Source organism: Thamnophis sirtalis, unplaced genomic scaffold (genome assembly GCF_051295495.1).
Source record: "Thamnophis sirtalis isolate CommonGarterSnake01/CBP01778 unplaced genomic scaffold, rThaSir2_p1.2 scaffold_4, whole genome shotgun sequence".
Taxonomy (NCBI): domain Eukaryota; kingdom Metazoa; phylum Chordata; class Lepidosauria; order Squamata; family Natricidae; genus Thamnophis; species Thamnophis sirtalis.
Window position 1 is genome coordinate 138,713,107 of NW_028261384.1, and position 14,954 is coordinate 138,728,060.

General features: G+C 46.6%; 1 protein-coding gene across 1 annotated transcript in view; it reads right to left on the reverse strand.

Moving 5' to 3' along the window:
• The window catches only part of LOC106554596 (myosin-7), a gene marked incomplete in the record, with an annotated part of 67,371 nt that overhangs the window by 21,978 nt on the left and 30,439 nt on the right, over positions 1–14,954 (reverse strand). Inside the window, 5 exon segments of the mRNA XM_087714230.1 lie at positions 1,130–1,306; positions 3,191–3,433; positions 6,511–6,766; positions 9,156–9,292; positions 11,286–11,409. Coding sequence (XP_087570356.1) covers positions 1,130–1,306; positions 3,191–3,433; positions 6,511–6,766; positions 9,156–9,292; positions 11,286–11,409 — 937 coding nt within the window.

Here is a 14,954-nt window from a genome sequence, read left to right on the forward strand (position 1 = left end):
CAAATGGCCTGAAAAATGACCTGGAAATAACCCCCAAAATGACCAAAAACAGCCTGAAAAACGGCCCTGAAAACAGCCTGAAAAATGGCCAAAACAGCTCCGAAAAACCGCCTGAAAATGTCCCCCAAATGGCCAGAAAATGGCTCAAAAACCAGCCTGAAAATGGCCTGAAAAACAGCCCTGAAAACAGCCCCAAAACAACCTGAAAACGGCCTGAAAAACGGCCTGAAAATGGCCCGAAAAACAGCCTAAAAAGGGCTCAGAAATGGCCAAAAATGGCCCAGAAAAACAACCTAAAATGGCCTGAAAAACAGCCACAAACAGCTCAGAAAACCAGTCTGAAAATAGCCCACAAATGGCCTGGAAAATGGCCTGAAAATAACCCCAAAAATGACCCAAAACAGCCTGAAAAACGGCCCTGAAAACAGCCTGAAAAATGGCCAAAACAGCTCAGAAAAACGGCCTGAAAATGCCCCCCAAATGGCCAGAAAATGGCCCAAAAACCAGCCTGAAAATGGCCTGAAAAATGGCTAAAAAGGCCCGAAAAACATCCCTGAAAACAGCCCCAAAACAACCTGAAAATGGCCCAAAAAACAGCCTGAAAATGGCTCAGAAAATGGCCAAAAATGGCCCAGAAAAACAACCTAAAATGGCCTGAAAAACGGCCACAAACAGCTCAGAAAACCAGCCTGAAAATGGCTTAAAAACGGTCTGAAAATGGCTTAAAAGCAACCCGAAAATGGCCAAAAACAGCTCAGAAAACCAGCCTGAAAATGGCCCACAAATGGCCTGAAAAACGGCCTGAAAATAATCCCAAAAATGACCAAAAACAGCCTGAAAAACGGCCCTGAAAACAGCCTGAAAAATGGCCAAAACAACTCAGAAAAAACAGCCTGAAAATGGCCCAAAAAACAGCCTGAAAACAGCCCAAAAACGCCCGAAACCAGCCTAAAAACAGGCATACGCGCACCAGCCAGCTGGACTTCGGGTTTCTGGCGCTCCGATTTGGGCCCTTGGTCCCGAAAAGATTCGCCATCCCTGTTCTAGCATCTTCTCACCTGGAAATTCTCTCTAGGAAAAAAACACGGAACGGACAAAATTTCCGGCACCTCAAGGTTGATCTACTTACATCATCCACCTGCTGTTCCAGTTTGACTTTGGCTTTGGTCAATGTGTTGACCTTGTCTTCTTCTGCCTGAAGGTCATCCAGTGCTTGCTGGTGGGCCTCTTGGAGTGCCTTCTTCTCTTTGGTTAGCTTGGCAATGATCTCATCCAAGCCAGCCATCTCCTCCGTCAGGTTCTTCACCTGTGGTGGTATCACAACATACCAACATCAGCTGCCTGGGAGCTGTCAAAATTCAAACCTTGATGGACACCTGAAGACCTGGCGACTTAGTTGACCCAGGTCACCTCTAACAGTGGAGGTTTTCAGGTCAGTGGGTCGTGTCTCTCACAATCCACAACTCTTTATAAGGAACAATTCCATCAACCAGCCAGTGTAGACTGGCAACTACCCGGAGGAGAGCCTTCTCGGTGGCTGCTCCGACCCTCTGGAACGAACTCCCCGTGGAGATCCGGACCCTCACCACCCTCCAGACCTTCCGCACCGCCCTTAAAATCTGGCTATCCCGGCAGGCCTGGGGTTAAAGACTCTAACCCCTACTCGAATTGTATGACTGTTGAGTTCTTAAATGATGTTGTGTCTTTATGTTGTAAATTGTTTGTCCTTCCCCCCCCCCCACTTTGAACTGTGAGCCGCCCTGAGTCCCCCCAGGGAAAAGGGCGGCATACAAATAAAGTGAAACTGAAACTGAAACAATGAAATCGTGTTACTTTGCTGCTTCAATCCAAGGTATTAAAGTTAGTTAAGGATCCAAGGGGCAAATACCTTTCTTGTCATCCGCTAGAATAAATAATACTGTATCAGGGAACTAATGGACGGATGTAGTATAAGGCAACTATTGGTTTGTGTGTGTGTGTGAGAGAGAGAGAGCGTGGGTTGTTGCCGGTTCAGCCCGGTTCAGCCGAACCGGTCGTGGCAGTGACGGGAGGCTCCGTCCACCCATCTGGACACGTGTGGGCATGCACAGAAGCGTTTCATGCGAGAGCAGGAGTAAACCGGTAGTAAACTGGTTAGCAACCCGCCACTGGTGTGCCCACTTGCAGATGTTCCTAACTCGCCGATAACCTTGCGCGGGTATTTATTTATAGGAGGAAAATGTCCAGACCAAACATAATTTCTAATGTTGGATTTTTCCCCTTAGCGGAGGGAGCCGCCTTGTGGAGTACAGTGAAGCCATTACCATGGCAACTCCACTGTGCTGTACAGTAGAAGCCATTTTACGGCAGGACAGTAGAAGCCATTTAAAGGCACAACAGGATGTATCTCAACAGAACACACATCCCGAGGGGTGTTAGGGGAGGGTCTTACCCCCACGGTATTTGTTCCCAGAGAGTAAGTCCTCTGTGTACCAAGTTAGATTGAAGTTGCTCAAGGCGTTCCAGAGTTATGCTGGGACACACGCACACGCACACCGCCGTTTTTATATTGATAGATTGTGGGATCATTGGTGCTCTCTGAGCTTGGTTGTTTTCCCCAAAGACATTTCATGACCCAACTAGGTAACATGATCAGTGCTAGAAGGGAGGTGGGTTTCCTCTCTTTATAAACAGAGCAAGCCTGCTTCCTTCTACCACTGATGGCGTTCTCTAACTGGGCCATAAAATGTCTGGAGGAAAACAACCAAGCTTAGAGAGGAACCAAGGACACCCCCCCCCCAGTCCTCCTCCTTCTCCTCTCCATAAACCCACCCTTCTAGTCCGGATGATGCTACCTAGTTTGGTAATGAAATGTCTGCAAGAAAACAACCGAGCTCAGAGAGCACCAAGGACCCCACAGTCTCCTCCTCCTTCTTCCCCTCCTTCTCTTCCTCTCCACAAACCCCCACTCCCTTCTAACACTGATGAAGTTGTCTAGTTGGGTAACAAAACGTCTACAAGAAAGCAACCAAACTCAAAGAGCACCAAGGACCTCACAGTCATCTCCCTCCTCCTCCTCCTCCTCCTCTTCCTCCTCCTCCTCCTCCCCATCCAAGGTCAACATTTCCATGAATAATGGCCCCAACCAATATTTCTGATATCCCCTTGGATACCTAATAGAGTTTGGATTCCACGTCAAATCCATCCTCACCTTGTTCTCCGTGGCGTGCTTCTCTTTCTCCACCTTGGCCAAGGTCAACTCCAGGTCATCAATATCTTTCTTGAGTTCCGAACATTCATCTTCCAGCTTCCGCTTCTTGGCGGTCAGTTCGGCGTTCATCTCCTCTTCATCCTCAAGCCGTTCGGTTATCTCTTTCACCTTGGCCTCCAGCTGGATCTTGTTCTTGATCAGCTGGTCGCAGCGCTCCTCGGCGTCATTCAGGTTGTCTTGTTCCTAAAAGAGAGGAGGAGGAGAGGTGAAGGATTGACTCAGCCCCTCAGTACGGAATGTCTCAACACTTGAAGACGAGCGGACTTCAACTCCCAGAAGTCTATGCTGGATGGAGAATCCTGGGAATTGAAGTCCACCAGCTGTGGAATTCACTTCGGTTTACCGCCGGGGGGCAACGGTGAGCGTGTGCGCGTGCTTGAGTCGCGCACATGCCTTCCACACATGCGTGCGGCCTTCCGTGCATGCGCTTTGCTAATTCACACAGCCTGGACACATTGGCATTGAAAACGAGGCTAAATAGCACGTTTAGGAGCCACAGTGGGTGGGCAAGCCCAACCGGTTCGGCTGAACCGGTATGAACTGGCTGAATATTAACCTCTGAAGTCCACCCATCTTCAAGTTTGCTAAAGTTGAGAAACGTTGCCTTTGTGATTTGATTGTCTTTTTTTAAAAAAATAACTTTTTATTTTGTTAATACAAACTTCACATCTGTGCATGACATTTTTTTTACATATCTGTTGTGATTCTTTTATCTATACCAATAAATCTTTTATAACTATAACTTGATATACGTGGGTGTGTGCAATTATTTATTTCGTACATTTTTTTTCATTCTATATATTCTATAGATCACAGCCTTTGCTACAGTCGAGTCATTTTGTATAATATTTATTTGCTACGGTCTATCTCGTATTTCTATCTTTTAATCATTTTCCGGTTTTGTGGTTGTTTATTAATTTATTGATCTTTCTTCCTTTCTTTTTTGTTTTCCTGCTTTTTTCCCCTTTCCTCTAGCCAATTATACCATAAATCCCATACGGAGTAATATTCTTCTCTCTCTTTTAGTTCTTTCGTGAGCCTATCCATCTCTGCACCTTCCAATATTTTTTTTTATTACATTTTCTTCTATTGATGTTATAATTATTTTTTTCAATTTTGTGCGGATGTAACTCTCGCTGCCGTGATCATGTGTAGAATTAAATATCTTTTTTTTTTTTCATAATTTCCTTTTATAATTCCGCCCCCAAAAATAATTAAGGTTTTAGTGCAACTTGGTATATGTAGTAGAGCCAAGGTGGCGCAGTGGTTAGAGTGCTGTACTGCAGCCACTTCAGCTGACTGTTATCTGCAGTTCGGCGGTTCAAATCTCACCGGCTCAGGGTTGACTCAGCCTTCCATCCTTCCGAGGTGGGTAAAATGAGGACCCAGACTGTGGGGGGCGATATGCTGACTCTGTAAACCGCTTAGAGGGGGCTGAAAGCCCTATGAAGCGGTATATAAGTCTAACTGCTATTGCTATTGCTATTGCTATCTCCTCTAGCCAATCTTTTATTTTTTCCCAATATTTTTTCGCAGATGTGCACCTCCACCACATATGGTAGTATGTTCCGTGTTGTTGGTTGCATTTCCAACAGAGAGGTGAGCACTCCGGGAACATTTTCACAATTCTCAGTGGTGGAAGGTGTCATCTGTAGGAACATTTTCTACATGTTCTCTCTATATGCCGTTGCCATTGTTAATTTGTAATTTATTTATTTTTTTCCCATTCCGCCAATTCTATAGTATACCCAAAATTTATGTAAATATGTTTTATTTTCATTTCATTTCGTACAGTCACATATATACTGTGCATAACCGGGGCCATATAACATTGAACAATAAACACAGCCCTCCCTCTTGTCAACAATACCCCCCAAAATACAAACCCAATAGAGCCAAGGTGGCGCAGTGGTTAAATGCAGCACTGCAGGCTACTGCTAGATCAGCAGGTCAGCGGTTCAAATCTCACCGGCTCAGGGTTGACTCAGCCTTCCATCCATCCGAGGTGGGTAAAATGAGGACCCAGATTGTTGGGGGAAATATGCTGACTCTCTGTAAACCGCTTAGAGAGGCCTGAAAGGCCTATGAAGCGGTATATAAGTCCACTGCTATTGCTATTGCTATATTGCTATACCACTTCGACCCACCATAAACCCTTTCTTTCGCCCCCCTCCAACTTTCGTTCTTCCTTCCAACATTCCCCTCTACCCTACTTCCCCTCCCCCTCTATCACTCCTCTCTCCCCATACACTCCCTCCCTTCCTTCTCACCCTGCCTCCAATCCTCTCTCCCACCCTCTCTACCCCTCTTTCTTCTTTCTCTCTACTCCTAAGAGCCAAGGTGGCGCAGTGGTTAAATGCAGCACTGCAGGCTACTGCTAGATCAGCAGGTCAGCGGTTCAAATCTCACCGGCTCAGGGTTGACTCAGCCTTCCATCCTTCCGAGGTGGGTAAAATGAGGACCCAGATTGTTGGGGGCAATATGCTGACTCTCTGTAAAACCGCTTAGAGAGGCCTGAAAGGCCTATGAAGCGGTATATAAGTCTACTGCTATTGCTATTGCTATATTGCTATACCACTTCGACCCACCATACACCCTTTCTTTCGCCCCCCTCCAACTTTCGTTCTTCCTTTCAACATTCCCCTCTACCCTACTTCCCCTCCCCCTCTATCACTCCTCTCTCCCAATACACTCCCTCCCTTCCTTCTCACCCTGCCTCCAATCCTCTCTCCCACCCTCTCTACCCCTCTTTCTTCTTTCCCTCTACTCCTAAGAGCCAAGGTGGCGCAGTGGTTAAATGCAGCACTGCAGGCTACTGCTAGATCAGCAGGTCAGCGGTTCAAATCTCACCGGCTCAGGGTTGACTCAGCCTTCCATCCTTCCGAGGTGGGTAAAATGAGGACCCAGATTGTTGGGGGCAATATGCTGACTCTCTGTAAAACCGCTTAGAGAGGCCTGAAGGCCTATGAAGCGGTATATAAGTCTACTGCTATTGCTACTCCTCCCTTCGGTGTATTTCTACTATCTATCAATATATTCAGCTTGTCCTATTTTTACACTAGAATTAAAATATAGTATACCCAAAATTTGTCGCCCCTGCTATCATCGTTTCTTTCACAGTTTCTTCTTCCATTTTAGATTTTAATAAATAATGATATATATTTTTCATCAATTTTGTCCTTTGATGGTCACGTGGAGTCAACATTGTTCTCGACCTAACACCCCAACCTAGATACGAGGAGGACCCCTTTGTGACTTACCGTCTGAACTTGTATTTGTAGGTCGTTCTTCTCCTGCAACAAGGTGATCATCTTCTCCTCCAGCTCCTTCCGGCGGGCTTCCGACTTCTCCAAGGCCTCTTTCAACTTGGCCAACTCGTCCTTCAAGGCCACCAACTCTTTTTCCGTCTCTGCGCTCTTCAACAGCGGTTTGATCTTGAAGTACAACTTCATCCAGGGCCAGTTCTTCACTACCATAAAAGCCCGGATGTTGTACTGGATCACCAGCAGGGATTCCCTGCAAAATAAGGGTAGAGGGGAGGACCATCAGGCCAAAGGATCGTGGACCTCGGTGTCACAGGCTTCCCCACGCGCTGATGATGTTACCAAGCGTGGTGAGGAGACGTCTGCAAGGAAACAAACAAGCTTGGAGAACACCAAGAACAGAGGTGGTTGCCAACTTGTAAACCATGGCTATTATCAAGTTGACATAGAAAAGGGAGGAGAATTCCATGCATACCTTCAACCAGAGTCGGATTTCATATTTCTACAGCCGGCGTCTGGGGTGCAAAGTTCACCAGCCTGCTGCAGCACCTCGTTGGTGGATGTGATTTATGACACAGACTGAGGGGAGGGGAGACACAGGAGTAAAGTGCAGGGACCATAAACGGGAAATCAGTTTCGGCTCCGCAGAAGAACATGCCAAAATGTTGATCCTAATAAATGACTGGATTTCTTTTGAACTTTGTCTCGAGGCTCGTAAATTAATTAGGTCCTCTTTTGGAAGCTTCACAGTGGTATTCAGCCGGTTCGGACTGGTTCACCCAAACCAATAGTGGAAATCGCGATTGGGCCTGCTCCCTTGCCCCAGCTCTAGGCTATCCTATTTAGGCACGTTTTTGAGGCTGAGCGCACGTGCGGAAGGCACACATGTGAGCAAAGCACATGCGCAGAAGGCTGGTAACATGTATGGAAGGGGTCCGCATGTGGGGCGAACCGGTGATAACAAAATGTGAAACTCATCGTCAACCATGAACCCAATCATTCAAGCTGAGCTACAGATATTCTCAAGTTTCAGAACTTCTCTGTTCCATAAACATTACGGAAATCTGTTCTAAGTGGACAAGAAGCTACCGTATTTTTCGGAGTATAAGATGCACCGGAGTAGATGACGCACCAAGATTTTGAAGAGGTAAATTTAAAAAAAAAAGCTTTTGCACTCTGCAAACTTCCCAAACCAGTGGTGGGTTTCAAAAATTGTTCGAACCTACTCTGTGGGTGTAGCCTCCTTTGTGGGAGTGGCTTGCCGGCCCATGTGACCGGGTGGGAGTGGCTTGCCGCCCATGTGACTGGATATGAAGATGCCGACGACACTTGTCAGAACCACCTTAAATTACCTCACACCGAGCCCTGGCATGCATAAGAATATGATGTAAACCTGTTTTTTAAAAGGCATCTTTGGTTTGCGTTAAAACAACTTCAACACGCGCAATGTTCTGATTGCACCACAAACGCAGTAGTCATCCTTACCTTTCACAGAGGCACTGAGTTTTATAAATAGGAGCATGATAGTGTAGAATAATCATATCCAAGGACCAGTGGCGGGTTTCAAAATTTTTTGGAAGCTCTTCTGTAGGTGTGGCCTGCTTTCCGGGTCCACTGGTGGAATCTCTTCTAACCGGTTCGGTAGATTTGACGAACCGGTTCTACCGAATAGGTGCGAACTGGTAGGAACCCACCTCTGTCCCAAACCCTCTGCACGCCTCATTTTTTGTGAACAGCAGGGCATGCTGGGAGTTTGAGAGGCCTTCAAAGTGCTCCTGGGGGATGGGGGGGCGCAAAAATGAGCAAAAAATGGGCTGGATTTTTTGTGAAAACGGCCCTGTTTTTGCCAAAAAAATGGGCATGCATAGCCTTTAGGAGGCTTGTATAGTGCTCCTGGCTTTTGGGGGGGGGGGGGGGAATAAGCAAAGAAACGGCCCATTTTTCACTCGTTTTCACCCTCCTCATTTTGCTGGCCTCCTGAACCCTCTGCACGTCCATATTTGTGAAGGGGGTGGGGTTTTGAGAGGCCAAAAATGCTGTATTCAGTATACAAAACGCACCCAGATTTTCACCCTCTTTTTTGGGGGGGGGGGGGAGAAAAGGTGCGTCTTATATTCTGAAAAATATTGTATTTCATACATTCAAATCTGGAGGCCTCTCGTTCTTCCTTTAAATCTGGAAGCGACTTTAAAATAAAGAGTATCTTTATACCAAACCCTCCCTTCGTCCATTCACGCTCTCCAAATCGTGACGAGGCCACCAGAATGAAGAATCCAGCCAGAAGTGGGTTTCACAATAATTTTACCACCGGTTCACCGCGCACTGAAACTGTGTTGATGCGTGCACGGCTTGCACCCCTGTGCGCGGCTTAGAAAACGTGGATAAATAGGGCGGCATAGAGGTGGGGCAAGAGGGCAGGTTCACCCACAGGTTGCTACAACCGGTTCGACTGAACCGATTTGATCCGGCTGAATACCACCCCTGAATCCAGCCCGTAACTGTAGAAGTGGGTCTATGTTTGAACCAAGACAAGTGAGGGAACCAAGAAATGGTCACAGAAGGACTTAGCAGAGAGTTCGCCGCCGAAAAGGACCTCCTCCAGAGGAAAGAACCTTACCCAGGAGGACCCCCAATGGACTTACTTCCGTTCCATAATCTTCCTGAATTCCATCCTGGCCAACACACCGCGGGATTGGGCTTGAATGCGAGTGATGATCAGGGAGAGGCGTTCGTCTCTCATTTCCTCCAGCAGTCCCAGGAGACCAGCCTTGAAGAACACCTGGATGGAAGCAAATGAGAACATAGAAACATACTGTCAGGTTTCCCCAAAAACGCCCTAATTGATTCATGAGTCTCAAGCCAAACTTCAAAAGAAAATTCGTCATTTATTAGGAGCCTTGATTTTGGCAAGATCTTTTCGCAATCAGATCTGAGCCTTATTTGAATTATAGCTGGACTTTACCCCTCTTCCTTCCCGCCCCTCAGTCTGTGTCGTAAATCACATTCCCCAATGAGGTGCCCCCCTTCTAGTTCAACCCTCTTCCTGTGGCGGGAGATCCTATATGATTCCAGACTTTCTTTCGGCAGGATGGGACGGCTACATAGAAAGAATAACAGAACAACCGAAGGGAGTAATCAGATGGAAGGGACGCTGGAGGTGCTCCAGTTAAACCTCCCACCCAAGCAGAAGAAATAATAGAATAATGGAATCGGAGGGGACCTTGGCGTCTTCTAGTCCAATCTCCTGCTCAGGCAGGAAGCTACCATTTCATACATTTCCTGCAACCATCTTCTTTTGTTGAACAGCCCCATAATCCCCATCGAGGTGGAGTCTGGGCAACTGAATGGAACTGAGGGTCTACTGGCCAGATGCCCTTCCTGTTGCCAGTGCGGAGTTCTTTTTCAGCAGATATATTCCCATCGTGCCCAGAGAGAGAAATATCTGCCTCTACCTAGGAATCGAACTCACAGCCTCCCGATTGGGAGGCGAGAGCGCCACCTCTAACACAATCCCTGCCACCGTTTGTCATATATTTTAGCCATCTTAGTTGCTTTTCTAAAATCTTCTTCTCTTCTTCAGATTCTTCTTAAGATGGCCGCCGTCATCTCCCAGTGGGAGTTTATACCATGTTCCCCCAAAAATAAGACCGGGTCTTATTTTCTTTTGACCCCTGAAATAAGCGCTTGGTCTTATTTTCGGGGAGGTCTGATTATTTTTGAGGTGCACGCGGCCCATGGATCAGCTGATCCAGAGAGGGCGGGGGGTTCTGTCACTGTTTCTGGCACACTCTTCCAGCCCTTCCACTCTATTTGCGGCCGCCACTAAGAGAAGGGGTGCGGTACCTAGGGTGACAATGCTAGCTGTCTGTCAAATTTCCCAATGATGCCCTAATTAATTCATAATTATCGAGTCAAGGTTTTAGTACAAAACCAGTGATTTATTAGGTGCTCCATTAGGCAATATCTGTTCGCAGTCAAGCCTGTGCTTTCCTTGATTTTCTTCCAAACTTTACCCCTGTTCCTTCCCTCCCCTCAGTCTGCGTCATGATCACGTTCCCCTGTAAGATGCACCCCTCCCAAGCCGGCTGCAGTAACCTGAGATCCAACTTCAGCCGACACTATGTGTGACATGTACTCCCCCTCCTTTCGACCATGACACGGGGGAGTTGACATAGGGTTTACGGGAGTAGCCTTCGTGAGGCTGTTCCGTGGGGATGACAGGTGCATGTGGGGCTCATGGGGCATGTTTCCCATCCAGGAAATGGCGGGGACCGGCTACAAATGCATTTAAATATTTTAGGGGGGGCTTATTTTGGGGGGAGAGCTTATTTTGGCGCATGCACTCAAAAGCCCGATTGGCCTTATTATCCGGGGAGCAGTGGTGGGTTTCAGCCGGTACAGCCTGGTACGACCGTACCGGTAGTAGTCAGGAGCAGTGTCCATTGTACCGGTACGGTGGCTCGTTTGGGGGGGGGGGTGCCCACGTTCTATACCTATTTTTGAACCAACTGGGCTAATTGCACATGTGCACACAGCATGTAGCACCTGTGCTACCTCCATCAAGCAGCTGGGTGTTGCAAGGACGCTAGAATGTGCATGCGTGTACACAACGCACGTCAGGCGCCTGCATGAACAGACCACGAGCAGCGAAGCGGTAACGACGGTAAGAGCAACCCGCCACTGCCGGGGAGGTCTTATTTTCAGGGGAAACAGAGTAGAATGAAGCCCATCCTCCTTTCCCAAGCAATGGAGTCTTTCAATTGTTTACTCACCTTGGTGTGTCCAAATTTGTATTGGCTGTGGTCGATGTCCAGGGAGCCCAGGAGTTTCTCTGCCCCCTTCCGGCTGTCGATGAAGTGACCCTCTGGAATGGACGCCGGGTTCAGAATGCGGTACCTCAAAAAGAAAACAAGGAAGGGCCGTAAGTTCCTCTTCTCAGCCGGGGAGTGTTCTGCCCGAGGTTTCCCGAGAGCATGAAACAAACTCCTTGTCCCGACAAAAAAATCTGTTTTATTAATTTCCTGTGAATTCTGCTTATCCAGCAAAGTCTTTCAAGGGAGGATTTACAGTCACCGACCTTATCTGGCTTGGAGAGCTGCCAGGATGATCTCTGCAAAACCTGGCAAGGAGTCTCGGAGAGTCACGAACCAATGAAGGGAACTTCATTGGCCTCCTGCAAACTCCACTCCCCTGGCGCTCCTCTTCTATTTCCTCTGGGAGGGGCCATTCATCGTCTACCTGTGGCCTTACTCCCAAGTCGACCCCAGTTCTTTAGCTGTTCCCTTCGTCTGGCGACTCTGCGCATGCGCACACTGGGAACAGGCTCCAGCTGTTCGTCTGCCTCACGGATGCCTGACTCTGAAGGCAGCCGATAATTGGCATATGGCTCTGGCCACAACAGGTAGCCTAATATTGGGAGTCCTTGACTTACGACGATTCATGTAGCGGCCATTCAAATTTACGGCAGCCCTGAACAAAGTGATTTGCGATGCTTTTTCACACTTACGACTGCCCCCATGGTCACGTGATCCAAATTCGGCCGCTTGGCCACCGATTCATCTTTGTGACGGTCACGTGATCACTGCTGATGACTGTCCAACAAGCACAGCCAACAGGGAAAGCTGGATTTGCTTCATGACCGCATGATTCACTTAACGACCGGGACAGAAAAGATTTCGAAATGAAGCAAAAGTGACTTAACAGCTCCTTTGCTTAGTGACGGAAGTTCCGGGCTCGGTTTTGGGTCATATGTCGAGGACTACTTGTGGGCGGGATTGAAGATTTGAGTGAATGTGGACAGCTTAAGCCTTTTAAAGAATTGGCAAACCAGAATTTTTCGTTCAAAAAATGCTATTTTTTTAAAGAAAGATCTTCTGCCAAGATATTTGGCACTTTTCACTTTTACATACAACTAGTCCTCAACTTACAACAGTCCCTTTAGTGACCGTTTGAAGTTACAAAAGCACTGAAAAAAATGTGACAGGACCATTTTTCACACTTTCAACTGTTCCGCCATCCCCACCGTCACCTGGTCAAAATTCCGATGCTTGAGAACTCACATTTACGACCGTTGCAGTGTCCCTAGGCCACCTGATCCCTTTTTGCAACCTTCTGATAAGCCAAGTCAATGGGGGGGGGGGGGACGCCAGATTCGCTTAACAACTGTGTTCCTAATTTAACAGTGGCACGGATTTGCTTAACAATGGTGGCAAGGAAGGTTGTAAAAACGGGGCAAAATTCACTTGACAAATGTCTCACTTAGCAACCAAAAAAGTGGGGCTCAATTGTTGTCGTAAGTCGAGGACTGCCTGTAGCCATTTCTATAACAGCAAACCTGTCTAATCGGTAAACCCCAAAATCAAAGTTTCGTTTTTTTCATTTCCCCCCCACAACCTCGAGCACAAAGTCCAGAAAGGGTTTCCAAGTTTTTCCCCACCTCGAGCACAAAGTCCAGAAAGGGTTTCCAAGTTTTTCCCCACCTCGAGCACAAAGTCCAGAAACGGTTTCCAAGTTTTTCCCCACCTCGAGCACAAAGTCCAGAAACGGTTTCCAAGTTTTTCCCCACCTCGAGCACAAAGTCCAGAAAGGGTTTCCAAGTTTTTCCCCACCTCGAGCACAAAGTCCAGAAACGGTTTCCAAGTTTTTCCCCACCTCGAGCACAAAGTCCAGAAAGGGTTTCCATGTTTTCCCCCACCTCGAGCACAAAGTCCAGAAAGGGTTTCCAAGTTTTTCCCCACCTCGAGCACAAAGTCCAGAAACGGTTTCCAAGTTTTTCCCCACCTCGAGCACAAAGTCCAGAAATGGTTTCCAAATAGAAATGAAAGTCATGGGGTTTTTTTTAATCTTTTTTTTAATGGCTTTTCCAAGGGTCTCAAAAGCCCATCCCCAAATTTCTGAAGTCTGGGCTTACCTTTGCCGGAAATCCCCATAGAGGATCCGGTTAGGGAATCCTTTCCGGCAGATACGGATCCCTTCCAACACTCCGTTACAACGCAGCTGGTGCATGACCAAAGGATTGTCTATCATCCCTGCGGAAGATGGAGAAACAGCCGGTAGGCGCTAAAGTAAGAAGCCAGTCCTCATTGAGGAAGTATCGGAAAGACGACGAGGGGACCTTTCCTAACAGGATGCCATCCATAGGGCTTGCCGGTTCAGTTATAACCAGACATACCATACATGTGGGCATATGCATAATTCTGTATTTATCTATCTATCTATCTATCTATCTATCTATCTATCTATCTATCTATCTATCTATCTATCTATTTATTCTGTTATACTATGTAATGTATATTGGAGGCAGTGACCCCTTTGAGAGCTGAATGCAGCAAAATTTCACTTTAATGTATGCTGATTAGGGTACATTCAAAGTGACAATAGTTATTATTCCATTCCATTCTATATTCTATTCTATTCCATATTCTATTCTATTCCATATTCTATTCTATTCCATATTCTATTCTATTCTAATCCATTCCATATTCTATTCTATTCTATTCTGTTCTGTTCTGTTCCATTCCCTATTCTATTCTATTCCATTCCATATTCTATTCTATTCTATTCCATTCCATTCTATATTCTATTCTGTTCCGTTCCATTCCATTCCATATTCTATTCTATTCTAATCCATTCCATATTCTATTCTATTCCATTCCATTCCATATTCTATTCTATTCTATTCTATTCCATTCCATTCCATTCCATATTCTATTCTATTCCATTCTATATTTTATTCTATTCTGTTCTGTTCTGTTCCGTTCCGTTCCATTCCATTCCCTATTCTATTCTATTCCATTCCATTCCATTCTATATTCTATTCTATTCTATTCTATTCCATTCCATTCCATATTCTATTCTATTCCGTATTCTATTCTATTCTATTCTATTCCATATTCTATTCTATTCCATTCCATTCCATTCCATATTCTATTCCGTTCCGTTCCGTTTCATTCCATTCCATTCCATATTCTGTTCTGTTCTGTTCCGTTCCATTCTATATTTAATTCTATTCTTACTTTTACCTCTATTCTATTCTATTCTATTCTATTCTATTCTATTCTATTTTGTTCCATTCCATTCCACTTTACTCCTACTCTACTCTACTCTACATTGCACTGCACTACACTACACTACTGTTGTTGCGTGTCGGCCACCAGCCCCTCCAGCAGCCGAATCAGAGGAGGGGGAGGAGGCGTGGGAGTCGGGATCAGCATCAGGGCAACCTGGGAGCTCCAAGGGGGAAGAGGGAGTGGAGCTGTCAGAGAGAGAGAGACAGAGACAGCGCCTGGGCCGTCCGTCAGCCCTCAGATGGAGAGTCAGCCGCCCCCAGGCCTGGAAGTGTACTTCCTCTGGGAGGGGCCATTCACCGTCCACCTGTGGCCTTAACTCCCAAGTCGACCACAGTTCTTTAGCCGTTCCCTTCGTCTGGCAACTCTGCGCAT